The sequence below is a fragment of the Eubalaena glacialis genome, chromosome 6, assembly GCF_028564815.1.
Source record: "Eubalaena glacialis isolate mEubGla1 chromosome 6, mEubGla1.1.hap2.+ XY, whole genome shotgun sequence".
Classification (NCBI taxonomy): domain Eukaryota; kingdom Metazoa; phylum Chordata; class Mammalia; order Artiodactyla; family Balaenidae; genus Eubalaena; species Eubalaena glacialis.
The window spans coordinates 115,045,076-115,062,331 of NC_083721.1; the positions used below are offsets into that span (position 1 = coordinate 115,045,076).

Genomic DNA, 17,256 nt, shown 5'->3' on the forward strand with positions numbered 1-17,256 from the left:
GGGTAGTAGTTGTAATACAGAAGTGAATGAGAAGAGGAGTGGGTGCAGGCCTGAACTCTGTAGACCATTGCTTCTCAAACCTGAATCACCTGGCATCTTGTAGCAATGTAGAACTGGGGTGGGTCCAGAGATTCAACTTTTCTCACAGGGTCCCAGATGATGTCAGTACTGCTGGTCTGCAGAGCACTCAGGCTGTACAATGGAGAACAAGAAAATTTAAGGTATGGGCTGAGGGAGAGAAGCTTGAAAGAATCTAGGAAGGAACAGCCAGAGAAGAGAAAAATAAGGAGATGGATGTTGTTTTGGAATCCAGGAGTATTGTTTAGGGAGAAAAGAGTATATGAAAAAAAGAAAGTAATCAATAGTGGCAAACACTGCACTGATGTCAAGTGAGGTAAGAGTTCAGAGTGTGTTGGATTTAGCAACAGGGTAATTGGTAACCTTGATGAGAGAGAGCCCTTTTTGTGGAGTGATGGAAGTAAAAACCAGATTGCACTGGAGTGGTTAGAGAAGGAGAGACGAAGAAATGGGGGTACCTCCAGGCAGTTCTCCTGTGAGAAGGAGGAGGAAAAGTAGGGGTGGGAGAATTCAGGACAGGATTTTTGTTTTTATTGTTTTAAAAGTGAAGAGATTTGACTGTTCAAGTTCATGTACTGATGGTAAGGAGCCAGTGGAGAGGAAAAGTAAATATATCAGAGAAGAATAAATTATCATGCAGTAGTAGTAGACAGCCCCCAGATCTTAATGGCTGATAACAACAAAGGTTTGTTTTCTACTCACATTAATTGACCGTTGGAGTTTGCTAGAGTTCTCGTGAGAATGAGGTCCACATAGCCTCCCACCCATCTGGAGCATAACGGTTTTTGGTGGCAGCAGGGAGGGATACAGTAAATCACCCCTGATTCCTGGAAATTCCCATTCACATGGCCATGGGAAATGCAGTTCTGCCTTATATCTGTAAAGAAGCAAACCAGAATATTGATATACAGCCTAAAGACTACTAGAGAGAAAGAGATCTAGGAAAGGAAGATAAATCTTAATCGGAGATACCTCTGAGGAGGTGGAAGGAAGGCTGCAGGGCTTAAGTGGAGAGATTAACTTTAACTAGGAAAATGTATTCCTCTTCCATTTTAACAGGAAAGAAAAGAGCAAAGGATGGGTTCTGATACAGGTGGGTTTGGGTTTGGTGGCAAGCGATTGAGGATTTTTCCTTTGGGTTTTGTTTTCTGTATGAAATATCGTGTGTAAAATGTCGAGGGTGAACAGGAAAGTGGTATGGGTGTGTTACAGAGAATGGAGAAAATTTGAAGCAGTTACAGATAATTAGAAGCTGATGAGAAAGACAATTTGCTGGATATAATTGAGGGTCTCCTTTGCTAGGAATTTCCAGTTAGAAACAGAAAGAATATTTGAAGATGTCCAAAAGGGGGGGAAATAATAAAAAAATCAAATGCCTTGATAAAATAAAAGAGTCATGAACCATAAAATGTGTGTCTGAGATTCTGAGATTCTTCAGGCAGGGGGTGAGGTAAAGTAAAGGATGATGGAACTGGAAGAAGGTTAGGAGGGAGATAACCTACAGAGAATCAGGCTAGATCCAGGTTTGGAATTTCAGCATTCCTAAATTCACTGCCCACAGCCTCTGGGGGCTCATTGTGCAGAGAACCACGTTGAAAATAATTTTTTTTAAAAAAGTGTATATTATGTTTTTATTAAAAAGTATAAAATTTTCAGGGGCTATTTCATTTTTCAGTCATCCCACCTTTTTCTGGATATCTGAAATTCATTTAACAAGGTGAGGAGGAGAACTTTGTTCTGCTAGTAGAGGTAATAGCTTCAAAATGTGAAGTTCTCTTTGGCTGAAGAAATGCGTTAGTGTGAATGAGTTTCATTGGGAAAGGAATCAGTCTTAAATTACTTAATCTTTGCCATTTTGAAAGTGAATGAAAGAAACTATGGCTATGAACCCTTGAGGTGTTTGGAAAGGGTGTAAAAATTAAGGAACCTGTGCTTAAGGATGACTTTATGTCCTGGGGCTTCCTTTTCAGAGGAGGCTTTAATCATAGTATTGCTGAGGATTCTTAAATTTCTAAGGGCCAAGAAAAAACATAGTGTAAGTACACAGAGCAGTAAATGTTAATATGTACTGAAGACTTACAGAATTTAAAGCATAGGGCAGAAGTGTTCTGATAATGATCCTCTGTGTTGGGGGTCCCCAAGACCACCCTCAGGTTCTGAAATTCACTGGAAGGAGTCACAAATCTCTGAAAAGCTGGTGTACTCACAGTAGCTGTTCTTAACAGCAAATTATTACAAATTAAAATTGGCAAAGGTAAAGGTGCATAGGGTAGAGTCCAGGAGAAACCAGGTGCAAGCTTCCAGTCCTAGTAGAGAGGGCATATTCTGTACTACGGAGAAAATATACATTAGTCTAATTTATTAACCATTTAAAAAAGATTTCTATGTAGTACAATTATTAAAAAGCAAAAAAATTTGGACTTTATTTTTTGGATTTTTGAAATTTATTTTTTATACAGCAGATTCTTATTAGTTACCTATTTTATACATATTAGTGTATATATGTCAATCCCAGTCTCCCAATTAATCCCACCACCACCACCCCCCTGCCACTTTCCCCCCTTGGTGTCCATGCGTTTCTTCTCTACATCTTTGTCTCTATTTCTGCCCTGCAAACTGGTTCATCTGTACCGTTTTTCTAGGTTCCACATATATGCGTTCATATACGATAATTTGGTTTTCTCTTTTTCTTTTTTTTTAACATCTTTATTGGAGTATAATTGCTTTACAATGCTGTGTTAGTTTCTGCTTTATAACATAGTGAATCAGCTATACATTTACATATATCCCCATATCTCCTCCCTCTGGCGTCTCCCTCCCACCCTCCCTATCCCACCCTTCTAGGTGGTCACAAAGCACCCAGCTGATCTCCCTGTGCTAAGCGGCTGCTTCCCACTAGCTATCTATTTCACATTAGGTAGTATATATAAGTCCATGCCACCCTCTCACTTCATCCAAGCTTACCCTTCCCCCTCCCCATGTCCTCAAGTCCATTCTCTACGTCTGCGTCTTTATTCCTGTCCTGCCCCTAGGTTCTTCAGAACAATTTTTTTCTCTTTAGATTCCGTATATATGTGTTAGCATACGGTATTTGTTTTTCTCTTTCTGACTTACTTCACTCTGTATGACAGACTCTAGGTCCATCCACCTCACTACAAATAACTCAATTTTGTTTCTTTTTATGGCTGAGTAATATTCCATCATATATAGGTGCCACATCTTCTTTATCCATTCATCTGTCTGTGGACATTTAGATTGCTTCCATGTCTTGGCTATTGTAAACAGAGCTGCAATGAACATTGTGGTATATGACTCTTTTTGAATTATGGTTTTCTCAGGGTATATGCCCAGTAGTGGGATTGCTGGGTCATGTGGTAGTTCTATTTTTAGTTTTTTAAGGAACCTCCATACTGTTCTCCATAGTGGCTGTATCAATGTGCATTCCCACCAACAGTGCAAGAGGGTTCCCTTTTCTCCACACCCTCTCCAGCATTTATTGTTTGTAGATTTTTTGATGATGGCCATTCTGACCGGTGTGAGGTGATATCTCATTGTAGTTTTGATTTGCATTTCTCTAATGATTAATGATGTTGAGCATTCTTTTCATGTGTTTGTTGGCAATCTGTGTATCTTCTTTGGAGAAATGTCTATTTAGGTCTTCTGCCCATTTTTGGATTGGGTTGTTTGTTTTTTTGATATTGAGCTGCATGAGCTGCTTGTATATTTTGGAGATTAATCCTTTGTCAGTTGCTTCGTTTCCAAATATTACTCCCATTCTGAGGGTAGTCTTTTCACCTTGTTTATGGTTTCCTTTGCTGTGCAAAAGCTTTGAAGTTTCATTACGTCCCATTTGTTTATTTTTGTTTTTATTTCCAGTTTTCCAGGAGGTGGGTCAGAAAGGATCTTGCTGTGATTTATGTCATAGAGTGTTCTGCCTGTTTTCCTCTAAGAGTTTTATAGTGTCTGGCCTTACATTTAGGTCTTTAATCCATTTTGAGTTTATTTTTGTGTATGGTGTTAGGGAGTGTTCTAATTTCATTCTTTTACATGTAGCTGTCCAGTTTTCCCAGCACCACTTATTGAAGAGATTGTCTTTTCTCCATTGTATATGCTTCCCTCCTTTATCAAAAATAAAGTGACCATATGGGCATGGGTTTATCTCTGGGCTTTCTGTCCTGTTCCATTGATCTGTATTTCTGTTTTTGTGCCAGTACCATACTGTCTTGATTACTGTAGCTTTGTAGTATAGTCTGAAGTCAGGGAGCCTGATTCCTCCAGCTCCGTTTTTCTTTCTCAAGATTGCTTTGGCTATTTGGGGTCTTTTGTGTTTCCATACAAATTGTGAAATTTTTTGTTCTAGTTCTGTGAAAAATGCCATTGGTAATTTAATAGGGATTGCATTGAATCTGTAGATTCCTTTGGGTGGTATAGTCACTTCCACAATGTTGATTCTTCCAGTCCAAGAACATGGTATATCTCTCCATCTGTTTGTATCATCTTTAATTTCTTTCATCAGTGTCTTATAGTTTCCTTCATATAGGTCTTTTGTCTCCTTAGGTAGGTTTATTCCTAGGTATTTTATTCTTTTTGTTGCAGTGGTAAATGGGAGTGTTCCCTTAATTTCACTTTCAGATTTTTCATCATTAGTGTATAGGAATGCAAGAGATTTCTGTGCATTAATTTTGTATCCTGCTACTTTACCAAATTCATTGATTAGCTCTAGTAGTTTCCTGGTAGCATCTTTAGGATTCTCTATGTATAGTATCATGTCATCTGCAAACAGTGACAGATTTACTTCTTCTTTTCCAATTTGGATTCCTTTTATTTCTTTTTCTTCTCTGATTGCTGTGGCTAAAATTTCCAAAACTATGTTGAATAATAGTGGTGAGAGTGGGCAACCTTGTCTTGTTCCTGTTCTTAGTAGAAATGGTTTCAGTTTTTCACCATTGAGGACAATGTTGGCTGTGGGTTTGTCATATATGGCCTTTATTATGTTGAGGTAAGTTCCCTCTGTGCCTACTTTCTGGAGGGTTTTTATCATAAATGGGTGTTGAATTTTGTCGAAAGCTTTTTCTGCATTTATTGAGATGATCATATGCTTTTTATTCTTAAGTTTGTTAATATGGTGTATCACATTGATGGATTTGTGTATATTGAAGAATCCTTGCATTCCTGGGATAAACCCCACTTGATCATGGTGTATGATCCTTTTAATGTGCTGTTGGATTCTGTTTGCTAGTATTTTGTTGAGGATTTTTGCATCTATATTCATCAGTGATATTGGCCTGTAGTTTTCTTTCTTTGTGACTTCTTTGTCTGGTTTTGGTATCAGGGTGATGGTGGCCTTGTAGAATGAGTTTGGGAGTGTTCCTCCCTCTGCTGTAGTTTGGAAGAGTTTGAGAAGGATAGGTGTTAGTAGCTCTTCTCTATATGTTTGATAGAATTCACCTGTGAAGCCATCTGGTCCTGGGCTTTTGTTTGTTGGAAGATTTTTAATCACAGTCTCAATATCAGTGCTTGTGATTGGTCTGTTCATATTTTCTATTTCTTCCTGGTTCAGTCTCGGAAGGTTGTGCGTTTCTAAGAATTTGTCCATTTTTTCCAGGTTGTCCATTTTATTGGCATATCGTTGCTTGTAGTAATCTCTCATGATCCTTTGTATTTCTGCAGTGTCAGTTGTTACTTCTCCTTTTTCATTTCTAATTCTATTGATTTGAGTCTTCTCCCTTTTTTTCTTGATGAGTCTGGTTAATGGTTTATCAGTTGTGTTTATCTTCTCAAAGAACCAGCTTTTAGTTTTATTGATATTTGCTATTGTTTCCTTCATTTCTTTTTCATTTATTTCTGATCTGTATGATTTCTTTCCTTCTGCTAACTTTCGGGTTTTTTTGTTCTTTTTTCTCTAATTGCTTTAGGTGTAAGGTTAGGTAGTTTATTTGAGATGTTTCTTGTTTCTTAAGGTAGGATTGTATTGCTGTAAACTTCCCTCTTAGAACTGCTTTTGCTGCATCCCATAGGTTTTGGGTCGTTGTGTTTTCATTGTCATTTGTTTCTAGGTATTTTTTGATTTCCTCCTTGATTTCTTCAGTGATCTCTTGGTTGTTAAGTAGTGTATTGTTTAGTCTCCATGTGTTTGTATTTTTTACAGATTTTTTCCTGTAATTGATATCTAGTCTCATAGCATTGTGGTCAGAAAAGGTACTTGATACGATTTCAGTTTTCTAAATTTACTGAGGCTTGATTTGTGACACAAGATATGATCTATCCTGGAGAATGTTCCATGAGCACTTGAGAAGAAAGTGTATTCTGTTGTTTTTGGATGGAATGTCCTATAAATATCAGTTAAGTCCATCTTGTTTAATGTGTCATTAAAGCTTGTGTTTCCTTATTTATTTTCATTTTGGATGATCTGTCCATTGGTGAATGTGGGGTGTTAAAGTCCCCTTCTATGATTGTGTTACTGTCGATTTCCCCTTTTATGGCTGTTAGCATTTGCCTTATGTATTGAGGTGCTCCTGTGTTGGGTGCATAAATATTTACAATTGTTATATCTTATTCTTGGATTGATCCCTTGATCATTATGTAGTGTCCTTCTTTGTCTCTTGTAAGTAGCCTTTGTTTTAAAGTCTATTTTGTCTGATATGAGAATTGCTACTCCAGCTTTCTTTTGATTTCCATTTGCATGGAAAATGTTTTTCCATCCCCTCACTTTCAGTCTGTATGTGTCCCTGGGTCTGAAGTGGGTGTCTTGTAGACAGCATAAATACGGGTCTTGTTTTTGTATCCATTCAGCCAGTCTGTGTCTTTTGGTTGGAGCATTTAATCCATTTACATTTCAGTTAATTATTGATATGTTTGTTCCTATTACCATTTTTTAAAATTGTTTTGGGTTTGTTATTGTAGGTCTTTTCCTTCTCTTGTGTTTCCCACTTAGAGAAGTTCCTTTAGCATTTGTTGTAAAGCTGGTTTGGTGTCGCTGAATTCTCTTAGCTTTTGCTTGTCTGTAAAGGTTTTAATTTCTCCATCGAATCTGAATTAGATCCTTGCTGGGTAGAGTCATCTTGGTTGTAGGTTTTTCCCTTTCATCACTTTAAATATGTCCTGCCACTCCCTTCTGGCTTGCAGAGTTTCTGCTGAAAGATCAGCTGTTAACCTTATGGGGATTCCCTTGTATGTTATTTGTTGCTTTTCTCTTGCTGCTTTTAATTTTTTTTCTTTGAATTTAATTTTTGATAGTTTGATTAATATGTGTCTTGGCGTGTTTCTCCTTGGATTTATGCTGTATGCGACTCCCTGCGCTTCCTGGACTTGATTGACTATTTCCTTTCCCGTATTAGGGAAGTTTTCAACTATAATCTCTTCAAATATTTTCTCAGTCCCTTTCTTTTTCTCTTCTTCTTCTGGGACCCCTATAATTCAAATGTTGGTGAGTTTAGTGTTCTCCCAGAGGTCTCTGAGACTGTCCTCAATTCTTTTCATTCTTTTTTCTTTATTCTGCTCTGCAGTAGTTATTTCCACCATTTTATCTTCCAGGTCACTTATCCATTTTTCTGCCTCAGTTATTCTGCTCTTGATTCCTTCTAGAGAATTTTTAATGTCATTTATTTTGTTCATCATTGTTTGTTTGCTCTTTAGTTCTTCTGGGTCCTTGTTAAACGTTTCTTGTATTTTCTCCATTCTATTTCCAAGATTTTGGATTGTCTTTATTCTCATTACTCTGAACTCTTTTTCAGGTAGAGTATTTCCTCTTCATTTGTTTGTTCTGGTGGGTTTTTACCTTGCTCCTTCATCTGCTGTGTGTTTCTGTGTCTTCTCGTTTTGCTTAACTTACTGTGTTTGGGGTCTCCTTTTCGCAGGCTGCATGTTCACAGTTCCCGTTGTTTTTGGTGTGTGCCCCCAGTGGCTAAGGTTGGTTCAGTGCATTGTGTAGGCTTCCTGGTGGAGGTGCCTAGTGCCTGTGTTCTGGTGAATGAGGCTGGATCTTGTCTTTCTGGTGGCAGGTCTGTGTCCAGTGGTGTGTTTTGGGGTGTCTGTGACCTCTTTATGATTTTAGGCAGCCTTTCTGCTAATGGATGGGGCTGTGTTCCTGTCTTGCTAGTTGTTGGCATAGGGTGTCCAGCACTGTAGCTTGCTGGTCATTGAGTGGAGCTGGTTCTTAGAGTTGAGACAGAGATCTCTGGGAGAGCTTTTGCTGTTCGATATTATGTGGAGCTGGGAGGTCTGTAGTGGACCAGTGTCTTGAACTCGGCTCTCCCACCTCAGAGGCACAGGCCTGACACCTGGCCAGAGCACCAAAACCCTGTCAGCCACACGGGTGTTGAAAAAAAGTCCTTTTGTATCATATTGATCTGTTTTTCTCTTTCTGACTTACAATTTTGGACTTTTTTGTCTGTCAGTAAAGGTTTTGCTGCAGTTTGTAATTTCCTAATGCTTTCTTATCAGCTAGAGTTTTGCTGTATTGGAGCTTTTAAGTGTATGAGCATAATGATGCTTTTAGTAAATCCTTTAATAATTTATCAGCAGAAGTCTTCTGGAATTCCCCAGAGATCTCAGTGTATTCTTTTTGTGTGTGTTTTACTTGTTTAAAGAGAAAAATGGTTTAACACAAAAGTCATATATGCTCATTCGAAAAGCTAGATTCATCCATTCATTTGATAGACTTCTCTGGGGTATGTACTATGTGCCAGAATTATATCTGGAAGAAATACTGCAAAAGGCATAGAATATGAAAAGTGAATAACCTTTTTAAAAATTAATAGTGGTGAAAGCAAGATCTCATTGCACATGTTTTCTGCATCTGGCTTTTTTCATTCAATAACTTGGCCATCTTTCCTGTCTGCACACCTGGGAAAAAAAAAATCTATGCACTCTTCTTTTTTACCTACTGTGTTTACTTATTATTCAGCTAATCATAATTTGCAGTTATAAAAGGGCAGTCTTTAAAAGTTCTTATTCTTACTGTGTACAGTGTAACTCATATTTTCTCTTCCATGTAGTCTATACTAAGAAAACAATCTAACTCATATTTTCTCTGGTGTCTCTGTAATTAAATCTCATTCTCTGAGGTAACTGCATCGTTTGGAATATTATTTTCATGAGCACTGATCATTTTATTTACTCCCTCTGAGCTCAGCCTTCTTACTTCCCAATTTACTCCTCCTCATAATGTAAGAGATTTAAATGCTCTTAAAATGCTCATTGCAACCAAAATAGTATTTGCAGTTTTTAACTTTTGTTTTTACTAGAACATTTGGGTTTTAATAAATTTAATAGTATCTTTTAAAATTTAAGATAAGGGAAAGATTGTAACAATTAGTATTATACAAAGGTAGGAAGTAAGGGAACCAAAGTTTTAATAAGTGACATAAATATGATTTCTTTGCTGGTAATAGTAAAGCTAATTCTATAGACATATAGTAGAAAAGGGTCTAGAGAGCAAGTGTGGGGTGACTTTAACTTTCTTTTATATATGTTTGTTGAACACGTTACTTTGCCTTTATTTTTTTAGTCGTCAAATAATTTTGCACATGCTTTCTCACGTTGATAAGGATGCTTTTTCATTTGCACAAAATAGAGAGCTGTGGTACATATGGATGAACGTCGAGAAGAACAAATTGTGCAGCTGCTACATTCTGTGCAAGCTAAGAATGATAAAGATTCGGAAGCACAAATATCCTGGTTTGCTCCTGAAGATCACGGGTAAAACAAAAAGTATTCTTTTAAAAATGAACAAAGAGTGACACTTCTTTCAGAGCACTGGCCGGAAAAAAAAGATAATAAAAATAACATCTTTAGACTCTTCTATAAGTGAAATTTAGCCTCAAAGTAATCTTTTTTCTTATGTAGATTGAGCAAATTTGGTGAAAGATTTAAAAATTTAGGTGGCATATTTATTCCCACAGGAGATGTAAATGGTAGGAATTGTCTATATAGGATGTTGGTGAAGTTATTAGTTAGTTCTTCCTACCCATCATCTTTGTATTTCCGGAATTTTCTTGTGGAGGAGATCTGTAAGAAGTTAAATTGCTGCTGTTTTAGGAAAATCATAGGAACTGTATCATCAGGGGCAAATTAGAAGTAGTTTCTCTGGGACCGTGTAATGTAGCATCCCATTTATAGCTCAGAAAGGGTGGCAGGAAAATGAAGTTGTGAAATAAAACATGGCTCAGAAAACTTGATAAAGAGAAACACTGTGAGTCTTTGCAATGGAGGAATGACTATTGGGTGGATTTTTATTTTTTTAACTACCACAAGGAATAACCTATCTGGCAGTGTCTTATTTGTAGGGTGGAAAAAAATTGAGTTCATTGTAAGAATCTAAGTATTTTCAAATTGCTCTACTAAGAGAAAAGAATAAAGGCTTTTGATTTTGATGACTTTGAAATCATTAAACAACATATATTATTTTGTTTCAGGGTTTGAGTGGCTCTTCATTCAATCTTTATCATTTTTTTATTTTGTCAAAATAGATATGGGACTGAAGCTCCTGCTGAGAACAAACCAAACTCAGTAAAGAAAGTTGAGGATCAGGAAAAAAAATTGATAAATCAAGAAAAGAGGCCATTTAGAATCAGGGACAAATATATTGACCGCGATTCTGAATATCTCCTGCAAGAAAATGAACCAGATGTAACTTTAGACCAACAATTACTGGAAGATTTACAAAAGAAAAAAACTGACCTTCGGTATATTGAAATGCAGGTAATGGAAAGCAAGATGGGGAAAAAAGTTTTACTTGTCATCTCTTCTGACACTTGATAAAAATGTATTTATGGTTAGAGGTAGCTGCTTAATATAAATCAGTGAGATTGCTCAACAAGCCATTCTCTGGGAATTTTTTTCCCCCTTAGGGTACAGAAAAGTAGTGGGAATGGAATTACACATAAGTAGCTTGTCTCATCTACAATAGTTTATATGTATGGTGAAGGGAAGAAATATCTGAGAAATGGTAGTGCAAGTGAAAAAAAAAATCACTCTTAAGTTTAACATTTCTAGGCCATTTTAGTGAGATGTCATAAGAGACAAGGGTGGTTAGAATTGTAAAGTTTTTTCTTTTAGAACATCTAATCCAACTCGTTCGTTTTACAGATGTTAAAATTAAATTCCTCAAAAGTTATATGATGTGCTTACGTTCACCAACACTTTAAAGACAGAGGTGTCTTTAAATTCTGAAATTCTCCTGAGTTTTTCCAGTATTTTCTTTTCCTGCTAGGCAAGATATTTTAAGGTCCCTTCCTGATAAAACATAAAATTGAATTCTTTATGGATATTCTAGAAAGAGATGCAATAAAATGTTCACATTTTTTTTTTAAGAGAAATTACTGAGGGAATTCTGAGGGCTATGTCTTTAATATGCAAATATGTACTGCCATTTTTGAGAAAGGCAGATTATCACATCTCCTGTAGGAAAGAAAGGATCTATTGACTGTCACTGAAGGTTGGATATCCTCATTAGAACAGATCAGCTGAGGTTATCCAGGACCAAATTGTATAGCTCTTTGATGCCTTTTGAGTGAAAATATGATTTGGGGAGATTTCAAGATGTATTAATTCAGAATATTTTAGTTGTCTTATAGCCTTGGGAGCAAGAAGAGTTAGCTACTATCTCTGTTTGCTTTGTATGGAAGACAGAACTCAAATATTATTGAAGATGAGTAATTGATCTAGTTCAGAGAAAGAAGAAATGTGCAAAACAAAAACAGTTGGTGGTCTTCCTTTTGGTCAGGCACTGTTGTAAAAGCTTCACATGTACTACATTTGAACCTCTCAACAGCCCTGTACAAGAGATTACGCATGGCTGTTACAGAGGAGGAAAAAGAATCTTAGGTTAAGTGACCTATCTATGGTTGCACAGCTCGTAACAAAACCAAGTCTAAAATTTAGGTGTGTTTAAGAGCTCAACTTTTTAATCCTTGGTAATGTGCCATATTTTTCTTTCAGTTATAAATTTTTTTTAAACATTATTTTTCCACTTGCTAGATGCCTGTCATTCTGCTGTGTTTTCCAAAGACTGAATAAGACATTCCCTGTCCTCAGACAGCTTATAATCTCATTGCTAAATTCATTAGTTCTTTTTTATAAAAATTCTTTTTTTTTAAGTTTTGACACCTCACATAAGCTGTGATGTAATAAAAAATACTTTTGCACTCTTACCATATATATCTATGATATATTCTATTTGCCAGGATTATAATTTGATTACATTTCTTTTGTAAAAAAATTAACTTTTTTTTTTAATTTCAGCATTTCAGGGAAAAGCTGCCTTCATATGGAATGCAAAAGGTAAAATGAATGTATACTATTTGATTTGCAAAATGTTTAAATACATTTTTTTTAAAGCTCTATGTCAAGAAGAAATATAAATTTATGAACCTTTCCCTAAAGGATATTCTTGGAAGTTCATTTTATTCCTTTGAATTGTTGAAGGACTTTAAAAAAAAAAAAAAACCCAGTTCTGAAACAATTTTCCTGAAGTTTTCTCATATTTATATGTCCATGAGTTTAAAAATAGAATTTTCACTTGTAAGTTGCTTTGGATAAATAACCCTTGCTCTTAATTTGAGATCAAATATTTTAATTAAAATTGGGGCACTGCTGAAAATACAGTGCTTTAATTAACTTATTATGTTTCCTCATCCAATCACCCTATGTAGAATAATATAGTCTCCCATCCTTCTCTGACTTCTCAACCTTCCTTTATTTTTCTTTCCTTTTTATAGCACTTACTACCACCTGACATGTGTGTCTTCCCCTCCTAGCAGTGTAAGTTCTTGAGGACAGAGTCTGTTTTGTTCACTATCTACCTCTTGACTCAGAACAGTGCCTAACATTCTATAGAACCCCAGTAAATATTTGTTGAATGAATGAGTCACATTCTACTTCTCAGTACTTGCCAGCTGTAATTTCAGTGTTCAAACTTGGAACTTGTTCTGATATATATGAGGTGGTAGAATAGATAAGAAATTTTTAAATGGTGGGTTTTCATGTTAGATTGTTTCATAGATAAAGATACCTCATGACACCCCTTTGAAGTAGTGGGATGGTTTTGTTTGTACGGTGAATATTACTTTAAAAATATTCGTGTTTATCTAAACCTTCTAAGAAAGAAGATCTTTCCCAAGTAGGCAGTTTTCCAGATATCTGAATTTTAGTCATTTGATTTAGGTATTTAAAACTTGTCTTTATTTTAATTATTTGAAAGAGAATCGTCTTAAATTATACTCTTCCTTGTTCTTGAAAACAGTATACAGAACTTGTCCTGCAGACAAAGCCATATTTATGATTTATGATATAAATCCTTAATGTTCCTCATAGTTTTTTAGGTATCAGGGGATCTGCCTTGTACTCAGTAGCCCCACATGTCACCATTCTTTTTAATTTATGTTAATTCTTATGTATGGATTTATAAGCTGTCTCTTCTTGTTCTTGTCAGTGTGTTTTTCATTAACAGAGCCATGGCTCTGTTCTTTTTATAATTTGGTGCTTCTTACCTCTTGAAAACTGGTAGATCCAGATATCCAAACTGCCAGCATTGCATATAACAGAATTTTTAAAGTATTAATATGCTTGTTAAAAACAATTACCTTCAGTTTGGTAGGATTTTGGTAACTATCTTTTCAGACTTAGTCAACATGTGATGTCCTTCACTTATTTTCCCTTTTGAAATAGGAATTGGTAAATATGATCGATAACCATCAGGTAACAGTAGTAAGTGGTGAAACTGGTTGTGGAAAAACCACTCAAGTTACTCAGTTCATTTTGGATAACTACATTGAAAGAGGAAAAGGATCTGCATGCAGGATAGTTTGTACTCAGCCAAGAAGAATTAGTGCCATTTCAGTAAGTAAGCTCTCACTTTTTAAAATTACCCACTTTGTTTTCCATTCTCCCATGTAGTCCTGCTAGAACTTACTGATTTTGAAGGTTGGGGTGATTTTTTATTAGGTTTAAGATATGTTGCTATAAAAGCAAAATTTGGTTAACAAGTATTTATTTGGTAGTAAAGCCCAAAAAATTGACCTTTCTCTGTTACTGATAATAGATGTTTAGGAGTTCAAGATAAATTAAAAATCCAGACAATTTTCAGTATAAAACTAAAAGAACAAAAAATTGATAATGTTTATAGAATTAATTAGGAGCTTCAAATAATCTGCATCATTAGATGCTTTACATTTTACTCCTTGATTCATTCAATACTGTTTTCGGCTCTCTGATTGTTTTTTTCCATATATAAGTACACTGAGTGGTGGTAGCTGTATTTCTGACTTTTTAATGCAATTCAGTAAGAGGGAATTTATCATAAAAAAATAAGGCATTGTTTCAGGTTTATCATGAAGCAGGTATAAGTACATGTTTATTACAAATAACATTTTTTGTTTGTGTTTAGTTAGATGACCTAGTTAAATATATGAGTTATATGTTCTTTAAAAATGTTTGGGGTTTCTTACAACATTCAGTGTGTATAGTACATTTATTTCAGTGTTATGTAATGCTGTGTGTAAATTTAAATTATGAAGATTTATGGTTGTATTTGGTTTTATGATAGTACTATTTATTAGATTTCTAAGTCATTTAATACAGAATCTGGTCAGGAACTGCATTACCAATTACAGCAGTGTTTTGTAGGAGCTACTATATACGTTTTAAACTGTGGTTTCTAAGACATACTATTTTTTAAAAAGTAAAGCAGCAGTCTTTATGGGAGGACGATATTCCTAGAAATGGCATAGGTTCATGGAATGGTGAAAAATAAGCCATTTTTGTCATAACACTGTTATATAGCCTGACTTAAGTTAAAAATCTAATCATCGTTTTCACTAATATGTGACTGTATATATTGACAGTAAGGAGAAATGCAAATTAGGTTATTTATTTGCTTATTTTTCCAAGATCTGTTGGTATTTGAATGGGCAGTTTAATCAATAGTAAAAAGTGAAGTAACGGTCCAAGTCAGTTTATATGGGATAGAATGATTGAAAACTTTTCCTTCTGAAGTATTATTTCTTAAAAACTAATCATGTCATTTTCTATTTCTAACCTCATAAATCACTGTTCTGTCACTAGATGACTGTTGGTTACTTTTAGTTATACAAATCAGTGTTGGATTATAAGATTTCATCTGTCTAGAGCTTATCTTTGGCAGCCATAACTTTAAGAACATAACCAAGAACTAGAAATTAAGCCTACCAATCTCTACGAAAAAGAAACAAACGAAAAAAAAGTATCAACGTATGTTTACCCTCAAATTATATACGAGTTTTACAAGTTTAGATTACGATTTCCAACTTTTTTTTAAAAAGACAAAGGTAGAGAGGGTTTATAGAAAGTCGCTTTGAAAATAGTTATGAGGGAGAATTTCAGAGGAAATGTGAAGTAAACATAAGAAGCAGGTAATCTTCATCTCTTAAGGGACACAGTTTTAGATACCTCAGATTTTAATATCTGTTTCTATTTTTTTAATTCTGAAAATCTAATAGATAGTGTTTCAGCAACCAGATTTTCATAGGCGTTCACGATATTTACTCTAAAGGAAATGTTTTCTTTGTAACTGTACTTTATTTTAATTAAAGGTTGCAGAGAGAGTGGCTGCAGAAAGGGCAGAATCTTGTGGCAATGGTAATAGTACCGGATACCAAATTCGTCTCCAGAGGTAAAGAATGTTCACTTGTTTACAGGTAGATTTTAGTGAAACTTTGAAGTTAGAGATTCAAAAGAAAGATCTTTCCCCTATTTTTATGCTGATTATTGCTATTAGAATTAACATTTAAAGTAACTGCAACATATGAGGCTTGCAACCCACAAAATCATTTTTTTAACCCAAATTCAGATTTGGATTGCCATTTTAAGATGTCTTTTACATTATGGAATGATTAGAAAGATAACATTTTTCCTGGGTATATGTTAGTAGACCATCACTCACCCTGAAAAGGAGTTGACCTCCTGTATATTTTGATACCATCATGCAGCCACTGCCTGACTGAATTTAATTTTGTGTCTTTAACCCCTTATCCCATTCCACTGTATTTCTTTAGTCCTTCTCTGCAGGTCAAGATTCCGTTTACCTCTTTAAATGAATTTATTTTCTAATCACTGAACAGAAGTTTAGTTCCCTAAATATTTGGTCTTTTTCTGAATGGTAGCACTTTTGCTTTTAAAAAGAAATCATTAACATTGTATCATTACAGAAATAATGTATAATGAACTTGAAGCTAGTATGTCTCATTACTCTATCGTTGTAAGGGTTCCAGTAACTAAAATTTAAGTATTAAGTTTTTCATTAAAACTGAAAACATTTTTTAAGTTGAAGATATTCTTTTAAACTTTTGTGGTACGTAAGTAATTTATTAGTAAAGAAAACCAAGGATTAACTCATGTCTTTCATTCACAGTCGGTTGCCAAGGAAACAGGGTTCTATCTTATACTGTACGACAGGAATTATCCTTCAGTGGCTTCAGTCAGACCAGTGAGTATGTTTCAACTCAGGACATTTAGTTAAATGTTATCAGAAGATGTAATTATTAAATTGGATTTTATTAATTTATGTAAAAGTAAAATGGCTCTGTTTTTGAATTTTATGCTGAGTAACGAACTTTACACTTCTGCTTTAGGCATTTGTCCAGTGTTAGTCATATCGTGCTTGATGAAATCCATGAGAGAAATCTACAGTCAGACGTTTTAATGACTGTTGTTAAAGATCTTCTCAATTATCGACCTGACCTGAAAATAGTTTTGATGAGTGCAACATTGAATGCTGAGAAATTTTCAGAATATTTTGGTGAGTAAAATTTATGGTTGTTACTTTAGAAAGTTATCACAAAGCCATTGAATTTAGAAACAATTTTTTAAAGAAAACTAATACAGTGCTAGGTACAGAGTAGTCAAAATAAATGTTTAGCAGTTCATTTTATTTGAATATTCATCTACCCTCTAGTCTCACAGAGAATTGGGCCTGTTTTTAAAAAATGGTGGCATCATCTCTGTTCTTATAGTGAAGACATGTAGCCTTTTGGTGCTTCCACCAGATAATTAAGGTGACATCAATGAAGTCAAACCACAGATTTGAATAATTTTATAAACTTTTTTTGTGATTCTTCTGTGGCTTTTATGTAATATCACAGGCTAGGGTGGCAATTTGCTAATAACAGTAATAACTAGCAACCACTATGGAATACCTTCAAC

At 35.1% G+C, this 17,256-nt stretch overlaps 1 protein-coding gene across 2 annotated transcripts in view; it reads left to right on the forward strand.

Annotated features, from left to right (window-relative positions):
• The window catches only part of DHX36 (DEAH-box helicase 36), a 48,507-nt gene that overhangs the window by 3,379 nt on the left and 27,872 nt on the right, over positions 1–17,256 (forward strand). For both annotated transcript variants that reach the window (XM_061193531.1, XM_061193532.1), the window contains exons 2-8: positions 9,653–9,777; positions 10,548–10,779; positions 12,322–12,360; positions 13,747–13,917; positions 15,648–15,727; positions 16,466–16,540; positions 16,686–16,852. In XM_061193531.1, coding sequence (XP_061049514.1) covers positions 9,653–9,777; positions 10,548–10,779; positions 12,322–12,360; positions 13,747–13,917; positions 15,648–15,727; positions 16,466–16,540; positions 16,686–16,852 — 889 coding nt within the window. The remainder of the gene's footprint in view (positions 1–9,652; positions 9,778–10,547; positions 10,780–12,321; positions 12,361–13,746; positions 13,918–15,647; positions 15,728–16,465; positions 16,541–16,685; positions 16,853–17,256) is intronic.